This window comes from Chrysochloris asiatica, unplaced genomic scaffold, assembly GCF_000296735.1.
Source record: "Chrysochloris asiatica unplaced genomic scaffold, ChrAsi1.0 scaffold00303, whole genome shotgun sequence".
Classification (NCBI taxonomy): Eukaryota; Metazoa; Chordata; class Mammalia; order Afrosoricida; family Chrysochloridae; genus Chrysochloris; species Chrysochloris asiatica.
The window spans coordinates 379,657-389,733 of NW_006408821.1; the positions used below are offsets into that span (position 1 = coordinate 379,657).

Genomic DNA, 10,077 nt, shown 5'->3' on the forward strand with positions numbered 1-10,077 from the left:
TTTGTACATTTTGGTTTTATCTTCTCAAGCTGATCTTTGAAATTTTCTGTTCATTTCTTGCACCTCCTCATTTCTTCGATTTTCTTTAGCATCTCTATGCTGGAGAGCAAGTTTCAGTGTCTCTTCTGACATCCATTTTGACCTTGTCCTTCTTTCTTGTCTTCTCTATGACTTTTTGCTTTCTTCATGTATGATGTTCTTGATGTATGATGTTCTTGATGTCATCCCACAACTCTTCTGGTGTTTGATCTTTAATGTACTAAATCTGTTCTTCAGATGATCTATAAATTCAGGTGGGAAATATTCAAGGTCGCATTTTGGCTCTCGTGGCCTTGTTTTCATTTTTCTTCAGCTTCAGTTTGAATTTGTATATGAGCAATTGATGGTCTGTTCCACAATCTGCCCCTGGCCTTGTTTTCACTGATGATACAGAGTTTTTCCATCATCTCTTTCTGCAGATGTAATCAATATTATTTCTATGTATTCCATCTGGCAAGGTCCATGTGTATAGTCATCTCTTATGCTGTCTAAAGAAGGTATTTGAAATGAACAAATCATTGATTTTGCAGAATTCTATCATGCCATCTCCAGCATCATTTCTATCACAAAGGCCATATTTTCCAAACACTGATCCTTCCTCTTTGCTCCCAACCTTTGCATTCCAATCACCAGTAATGAACAATACATCTTGATTGCATGTTTGATCAATTTCAGATTAAAGAAGTTGGTAGAATTCTTCTATTTCATCCTCACTGGCTTTAGTGGTTGGTGCATAAATTTGAATAATAGTGGTATTAACTGGGCTTCCCTGTAGGTGCATGGATCTTATCCTATCACAGACAGTGTTGCACCTCATGACTGATCTGGATATGTTCTTATTGACGATGAATGCAACACCATTCCTCTTCGATTTGTCATTCCCAGCATAGTAAACCATTTGGTTGTCAGATTCAAAATGGCCAATACCAATCCATTTCAGCTCACTAATACCTAAGATATCCATGTTGATGTGTTCCGTTTCATTTTTGACAACTTCCAATTTTCCCAGATTCAGACTTTGTACATTCCATGTTCTGATTTTCAATAGATGTTTACAGCTGTTTCTCTTCATTTTAAGTTGTGCCCCATCAGCAAATAAAGGTTCTGAGGGCTTTACTCCCACAGGCCTTACTCCATTCCTTACTTTGAGGAGGCAGCTCTTCCCCAGTCGCATTTTGAGTGCCTTCCAACCTGAGGGTATCATTTTTCTCTGCTATTCATGAGGTTTTCAGTATAGGACCCCTATAATCTTCTCATTGACTGAGAAAGGCAGTGTGCCTATGGGCCAGAGGCTGGTTGGCTTGCAAAATGTGCCCTTTGGGCATTTAAATGAATATATATTTTCAATGTTGTGTGTACATGAAGAAAAAAAAACTAAGGTACTAGAGGTAAATACTATTGACTATGGGTGCAAAGACAGTTTGATCCATTAGTGGTTAAAGCTCACCAGCCGACAACAACATTAATAAATTCTGGTTATCAAGTGCTATAGAAAGATTTCTTCTACAATTGGAATATATGAACTGATTTGTTTGTAGCTGGCTAAATTTGTCTTCTAAAAGATTAAAACCACCATGTTATTTTGTTGTTAAGGGCAGTTGAGTCAGATTCAACTCCTGGTGACCCTGCAACAGGTACCAAGGAGTGGCCAGTGAGTTTGAGTCGTGAACTTTATGATCCAAATTGACTTTGCAGTCCAGTGCTTATCCTACAGTATCACACTAGGACCCCCAAACACTATTTTGTAGTTGTGAATTGCCATGGAGTTGGTTCTAACTCATAGCGAACCTTTCAGTCCAAACCGATTTGCAGTTCAAAGCGACTTTGCAATCCAGCACATTAAGCCACACCACCACACCAGGACTCCTCAAAAAACAACTCACTGCCATCTTAATGAATCTGATCTGATTCATAGCAACCCTATATAGGGTTTGTTGTTGTTGTTAAGTGCCGTCGAGTCAGTTCTGACCCATAGCGACCCTGTACAGGGTTTCCAAGGCTGTAAATCTTTACAGGAGCAGAAAACCTCATCTTTCTCCCACGGAACAGCTGGTAGTTTCAAACTGCTGACCCTGAGGTTTGCAACCCGATTCGTAACCACTACACTACCAGAGCTTCTTATAACTGCTATTAGACAACTTATACTCATATATGTACCTAAAATTTTCACTTTTCAACCAAGTCTATACTACAGAGTCAAAAAGAACAGAATACAAAGAGAAAAGCATGAGTTAATATATTCTCTCTGAGGTACTTAGAAAATTTTACCATGTGTTTTCATTACTGACAATCTTTACAGGTTTAAATTTTCCTATTTGAATTGTTTTTCCTAGACCATCTCCATTATTGGAAGGCAGAAAATCCAAAGTAAATAACAGACTATGTGACAAGAGCATAATTGGAAAAAATATTGAATTAGCTGAACATGTGTCAGTACTTACTATTGTACTTTTTTTGTCGATATAAAAGAAGAGTGTAGTTCCTCTCAACTCTGTCCAGTAATGTTTAAACTCCTGCGGGAAAGAAAAAAAATAAGCATTATTTCATTAGTTTATATCCAATTATTTTCCAGTTAATTCTTTCTCTTATGATTTTCTTAATTACTTTTATTATTTAAGGTGGTTCTTCATCCTGAGATTGTTTAAATATTCACCTAATATTTATGGCTTATTTTACTTTTAATTATTTAATGCTTCTCAATTTTACTTTAGTATATAACTTGTGGTAAGTATGTAATTTGATTTGAGTACATTCTCCCAAGCTTTCCTCACTGGTTTAAGATACATGACTTTTTATGCATTTTTAGCAGAAACTTACACAGACAAGATAGCCAATCTAAGGGGCCAGAAAAGGAAAAACATTTAATATCTGCTTTGAAGGACAGTTGAAATAATTACTATGTGTAAAGCACTAGCATAGTGTTCAGCTCATAGTTTGTCAATAATGGTAGATATTATTGCTATCACAAGGAGACTTGAGAAATTTATAATGGTGAAAACAATTCAGTATCTTTAGAGTTGAGCCTTGAGATTCAAATTTCTTTCAGGTTATTGTTGCTATTTTTAGGTGCCATTGAGGACTGCTCAGTATAGCACCATCCTCACAGTCTTGTCATTGTTGCTGCCACTGTGTCAATCCATCTTATTCAGGGTCTTCCTCTTTTTCACTGACCTTGTTAAGGCCACAAAGTTGTTTCTGACTCATAGTGACCCTGAAAAGAGTTTCCAAGGAGTGACTGATGGTTTGAACTGCTAACTGCAAGGTTAGCAGTCCTGTACTTAATGTACAGTGCCACACCAGGACCCAAATAATTCTTTAATATTTCAACTTGAGGCTTGAATTTTTCTTCACTTCTTTCAGCCTGAGAAATGCTGAGCATGTTCTTTTTGTTTTTCTGACTCCAGGTCTTTGCACATTCATCCTAATACTTTACTTTGTCTTCTTGAGCTGCCCTTTGAAATGTTCTGTTCAGCTCTTTTACTTCATCATTTCCTCCAGTTGCTTTAGCTTCTATGTTCAAAAGCAAGTTTCAGAGTTTCTTCTGGCTTCAACTTTGATCTTTTTTTTTTTGTCTCTTTAATGATCTTTTACTTTCTTCATGTATGATATTTTTTAATGTCATCCCACAACTCTTCTGATCTTTGATCATTAGATCATTAGAACACCAAATCTGTTCTTGAGATGTTCTCTAAATTCAGGTGGGATATATTCAAGGACATATTTTGTCTCTGGTGGACTTCTTTTAATTTTCTTCAGCTTTAGCTTGAACTTTATTTATGAGAGATTAATTATCTGTTCAACAGTCAACTCCTATCATTGTTTTGGCCGATGATATTGAGCTTCTGAATTGTCTCTTCCCACAGATGTAGTAATTTGTTTCCTATATATTTCATATGGTGGGATCCATGAATAGAGTCATCATTGATAATATAGACAGAAGTATTTTTAATAACTAAGTCATTGGTCTTGAAAAAGTCTATCATATGATCTACAACATCATTTCTATTACCAACGCCATATTTTCAAACCATCTATCCTTCATCTTTCTTTGTTGTTGTTGTTGTTATTGGAGTTTTTCTTAATGGCCTGATTCATTCTTCTTTTGTTATATTGTCTATTCAAGTTTTCGACTTCACTCTGTGTTAGTTTAGGTAGGTGATATTTTTCTAAAAATTTATCTATTGCTTTTAGATTTTCAAAGTTATTGGAGTACAACTCTTCATACTATTTGTTATTATCCTTTTTTATTTCCATTTGCTCTGTTGTGACATATAATTTCTTATGCATGCTATTTGCATCTTCTCCCTCTTTTCTTTTGTTAGATTTGCCAGTTTTATTAATCCTTTCAAAGAACCAGCTTCTTGTCTTGTTGGTTCTTTCTATTGTTTTTATGTTTTCTAATTCATTCATTTCTGCTCTAATCATTATTATTTCTTTTCTTCTGGTGAGTGTAGGCTTACTTTGCAGTCTTTTTATAATTGTTGAAGATGTTGTGTTAATGTGTTGATTTTGGCTCTTTTTTCTTTTTGGATGTGTATATTTATTGCTATAAATTGCCCTCTAAGCATTGCTTTTGCTGTGTCCCAAAGGTATATTGGTATATTGTACTTTCGCTCTCATTTGCTTCGATAAATTTTTAATTTTGTTTTCAAAAATTTGTTCTATTATCTAGTAGTTTTTAGGCAAGATGTCATTCAGTTTCCATTTATTTGATTTTGTTTCCTTAATCTTCCTATTGTTGAGTTCTAATTTTGTAGCATTTTGTTCTAAGAAGATGCTTTGTAGTATTTCAATGTTTTCAAATTTATTGAGACTTGCCTAGCACATGGTATATTCTGAAGAATGTTCCATGTACATTAGGAAAGAATATGTACTGTGTATTGTGCTATTGTTGAGTGGAGAGCTCTGTGCAAATCTATGAGGTCAAGCTGATTGTTGTGTTTAGTCCCTCTGTGTCTATTTTGTTTCTTTATGGTAGTAGGGTATTAAAATCTCCTACTATTTTTGTTGTTGTTGTTAAGTGCCATCAAGTCAGTTCTGACCCATAGTGACCCTGTATAGGGTCTCCAAGAAACAGCTGGTGAGCTTAAGCTGCCAACCTTGCAGTTCAAACTGACTTTGCAGTCTAGCACTTTAACTCGCAGCGCCACATCAGAGTTACCTATTTCTTTCTTCAATTCTATTAAAGTTTGACTTATGCATTTTGAGGCTATTTCATTGGGAGCATGGGTATTTATTATGGTTATGTCCTCTTGTTCAATTGACCCTTTAATCATGAGACACTATCCTTCCTTGTCTGTTATGCTGGTTTTTGCCTTAAAGTCTATTTTATCAGGGCTTAATGTTTCCACTCCTGCTCATTTTAAAATGCCATTAAGTTGATAATTTTTTCCAGTCTTCAATTTTTAATCTATGTTTGTTTTGGTGTGTCTCTGGTAGACAACATATTAAAGGATCCTCGTTTCTTATCCATTCTGCTACTTGATAGGTGCATTTAATCTATTGATGTTCAGCATAATTATCCATAGGTATGAATTGATTGTAGTCATTTGCTGTATGTTTTTGGTGATACTGCTAGTTTCTCTATTCCACATGTTTTCCTGTGTTGAGTTCATTTTTCTGTTCTTTTTCCTGTCAATTTTGTCATAGTTTTACTGTTCACAAAATCTTTTTGGTTTTTCCTTTCCTTGATTTGATCTGAAAGTATATTAAGTTTCTTTGAGGTTGTCCTGTGATTTATTTATTTATTTCCTAATTTAGTCTGTTTCATCTTATCTTGAAATCTACTTGACTTCCTCACCATTTGGTATTCTGTAACTATATTTTCCCCTCATTTTGCTTTTTAGTTGTGTTCTTTATAGATTGATACTTCTGATTCCCTATTTTCAGTCCTGTAGTTTTGTTTTATTCCAGATACTTCTATACCCAATTTGTATTCTGGATGGTGTTGCAGTCTAGATCAATCTGTAGTTGTTGACTGCTGTTGTTGGTTCTCAGTCCAAAGGACTTAGTTGTTGTTCTTGTTAGGTGCCAACAAGTCTGTACCAAGTCATAGGGACCTTATGCACAACAGAACAAAACACTGCCTGGTCCTGGGCCAAACTCACAATTGTTGTTATGCTTGAGCCCATTGATGCTGCCACTTTGCCAATCCATCTTGCTGGGGGTCTTCTTTTTCTTTGGCTCTCCACCTTACCACCTTCTTCAGTGACTGGCCCTCTTGACAATATGTCCAAAGTATGAGAGATGATGTCTGGCCATCCTGGCTTCCAAGGAGCAGTCTGGCTGTATTTCATCCAACACAGATCTGTTTGTTCTTTTAGCAGCCCAAAGGACTACCTTTAGTATTTTTTGTAAAGTTGGCTTAGTTTTTACATACTCTTTTAATTTCTGGTTATCTGGAAATATCCTCATTTTACCATCATATTTGAGGGACAGTTTTGCTGTGTGTATGATTATTAGTTAGCAGTTGGTTGTTTTTTTTTTCACAGTTTTACATATCTCCTCATTGCCTCCTTGCTTGCATAGTTTCTTCTGAGAAATCAGAGTTTAATCTTAATGGTTTTGCTTTGTAGGTAACACTTCATATTTACTGATCTACTTTCAGGATTCTTTCCTTGTGTTTGAATTTGGAGAGTTTGATAACAATATGTCTTGGTGGTTCTCTTTTGGCATCTATCCTGTTTGGGGTTCCTTCAGTTCTTGAATACTTATTTCTTTATCTTTCAAGGTATTAGGGAAATTTTCTTCCAACAGCTCTTCAACTATCTTTTCTGTTGGTTTCTCTGTCTTTTCCTGTTCTGGAATTCTAATTATCCATAGGTTATACCTCTTCATGTTGTCCCACATATATCTTTGACTTTCTTCAGATTTTTAAGTTATTTTTTTATTGGTCTTCTAACCTACTAGTGTTGCCAGATTTATCTTCAAGATCATTAATTCTAGCTTTCATTGATTCAAATCTACTCCTCTGTACTTTCAGCGTATTGTACACTTTTGATATCTTAGTATTGATCCTCTGGGTTCTGCTTGTAGGTTTTATATTGTCTCCAATCCATTATCTATTATGTTCGATTGTTCCTGTAGCACTTTTTTGAATTCTTCCTCAACCTTTCTGTACATTGTTTGGAGGTACCTAACTATCATTCTCCTGAATTCTTTTTCAGATAGTTCCAGTGTCTCTTCTTCCTCAAAAAACTTTTCTAGCTCTGCCTCTTGGTTATGTTTGATCTACTTTGTCTTGTTTCTTCATGTGATCAGAAATTTTCTACTGATTTCTAGGCATTGTGGTGTTTTTGTGTTTGTATTAAGTTGATGAATGTATGTTGGTGTATTTTTAGGCACTCACCAACTGCCTCCTGGTAGGTTTGATCAGAGATGACCTGTTCATACAATTCAATTCAGATGTCATTCATACAGTTCAGTTCAAGTTAGCTGATATTGCCCAATTAGTGGGGTTGTAGAAGGTATGGCTGTGGCTTGGCTGTATGGCTGCAGTTGCAGTCTCCTGTCAGGTGAGGCAGTGGTGGTCATAGTGGTTGTGTAGTCAGAGTTAGTTCCAACTCATAGTGACCCTATATAGGATTTCTGAGGAGGCTGTTAATCTTTATGGGAGCAGAAAGCCCTATCTTTCTCCCATGGAATGATTGGTCGTTTCAAACTGCTGAAGTTGAGGTTAGCAACCTAACTTGCAACCACTAAAGAAGAAGGGAAACAAGCAAGCAAACCAGGCAACACAGCAAAAAAAATGAAAACCAATGGCTTTTCTATCACCAATAAGTGGTATGCTACACTACCTACTAGCCTCTTGCCTTTACAAACCCCTAAGAAAGTTCAAGATGGCCACATTGTGTCTGGTGAGCTCTACCACATTGCCAGTCCCCTTTTCTTCATTGGCCCTTTTTTCTCTACCCCACATGTCTATTCAGCCACCTCTCCCAATGAGAGTCAGAGAGTCAGTCCTGGGCTGGCCAGGGTCTACTTTGCAGATTTGGAGCAGGGCCTGCCCTAGTAGGGTTATTATAGATAGCCCCCCCCCTGAAGCTTACAACCTCTGAGTGGTGTGGCTCCAGCCACCTGGAAAGTTGGAGATTACCTGGGGCAGGAGGTATACTTCCGTACCCAAGAATTCTTTAAGCAACTTCATCTTTATTTTCAACTTTCATATCCCAATCACCAGTAATTCACAATGCATTTTGATTGACTGTTTGATCAATATCTGACTGAAGTAGTTGATAGAATTCTTCTATTTCTTTATCATTGCCTTTAGTGGTTGGTTCATAAATTTGAATAATAATGCTTTTAACTGGTCTTCCTTGTAGGCATATGAATATTACCCTATCATATACAACATTCTACTTCAAGATAAATCTTAAAATGCTCTTTTTGACAACAAATATGATGGCATTCCTCTTCAATTTGTCATTCATCACATAGTAAATCATATGATTGACAGATTCAAATGGCCAGTACTAGTCCATTTCAGTTCACTAATAGTCTTGGTGAAGTGCTGCAGGATAATGCACTAGACTGCAAGATCAGTTTGAACCCCAATGTTGACAGTTCATATCCACCAGCAGCTCCTTAGAGACTACACAGGGTTGCGATGAGTCAGAACCGACCTGACTACACTAAACAACAACAAAAACAATGCCCAGAATATTGGTCTTTATGCAATCCATGCCATTTTTTATGATTTCCAATTTTTCTAGATTCATACTTCATATATTCCCTATTCCTTTTACTAATGGATGTTTACAGCTGCTACTTCTTACTTTGAGTTGTACCCCATCAGCAAATGAAGGTCCTGAAAGCTTTGCTCCACCCACATCATTAAGTTCAACTCTACTTTGACAGGGAAGCTCAGTGGCTCTATATGATAAACACTGGATTGGGAACCACAAGTTTGGTGGCTCAAGCCAGCCAACCACTGTATGGGAGAAAGAAATTCTGCATAGGATTGATGTTAATAGAAACTGAATAGACACCACTTAACAACAACAACTACTACTACTTTGTGAAGGCAGTTCTAGCCCAGTAACATTTTCAGTGCCTTTAAACCTGAGGGGCTCATCTTCTGGCGCTATAGCTGACAAAATTCTACCAGTATTCATTAAGCTTTTTGTTTTGTTTTATTTTTTTTAAGTTTTTACTGTGAATTGGGTGATAGTTTACATGGGACAACATCAGCTTTACATTCATTTTACTAGGTTTTGAGTGGCGAATCTTTCACAAATAGTCTGCCTGTCTTTCTTCCAAGTCAGTCTTAGTCTGGAAGCTCAGCTGAAAACTGTTCTTTCATAGGTGACCCCGCTGGTATTTAAAATACAATTATATTATCATAGCAATACAAAAGTTCTTTCATAGGTGACCCCACTGGTACAAATTTCATTATCATAGCAATACACAAGTCACCTCCTTACAGCAAACTGATAGATAAGTGGCAGTTCATTTAGGTAGTGAATAGTTAATTCTTACTTTCAATTTACTATGATTTCTATAGAAATACATTTAAAAAATATAAATAATAATCAGACTACCATTTCCTTAAGTGAAAGCTAATTCAAATAAATAGAATTTACATTATATGAAAATTGGTATATTACAAAAAAGAATGGAGAGTTTAAAGTATGAAATCCTGCAACTATTAAAGACTTCCATTCATACCCAGTCTTTTCCAAAAGTATGATTTAATAAACACCAGTCCTTTTAAGTTGGAAGAGATCAATGTTTATGCCCATAAATATCAGAATGATGTTTACCTGTGCTTTATTACTACACAAAGTCTTTCGATTGTGTGGATCATGACAAGCTATGGACAACATTGCGAAGTATGATTATTTCAGAACACTCAATTGTGCTCATAAGGAATCTGTACATAGACCAAGAGGCAGTTGTTCGAACAGAACATGGGAACACTGAAATTTTGCACAAAGAATCTTTCAATAATGAAAGTTGAGGCTTGAATCTTTTCTTCTGTTCTCCCAGCTTGAGAAATGCTGAGTGTATTCTTCCTTTTTGGTTTTCTGATTCCAGATC

The 10,077-nt window shown here is 36.1% G+C and overlaps 1 protein-coding gene across 1 annotated transcript in view; it reads right to left on the bottom strand.

The window, feature by feature from the left end:
- STAP1 (signal transducing adaptor family member 1) overlaps positions 1 to 10,077 on the bottom strand; it is a 63,505-nt gene that overhangs the window by 38,571 nt on the left and 14,857 nt on the right. Inside the window, exon 2 of the mRNA XM_006874817.1 lies at positions 2,481 to 2,552. Within this exon, the coding sequence (XP_006874879.1) occupies positions 2,481 to 2,552 (72 nt within the window). The remainder of the gene's footprint in view (positions 1 to 2,480; positions 2,553 to 10,077) is intronic.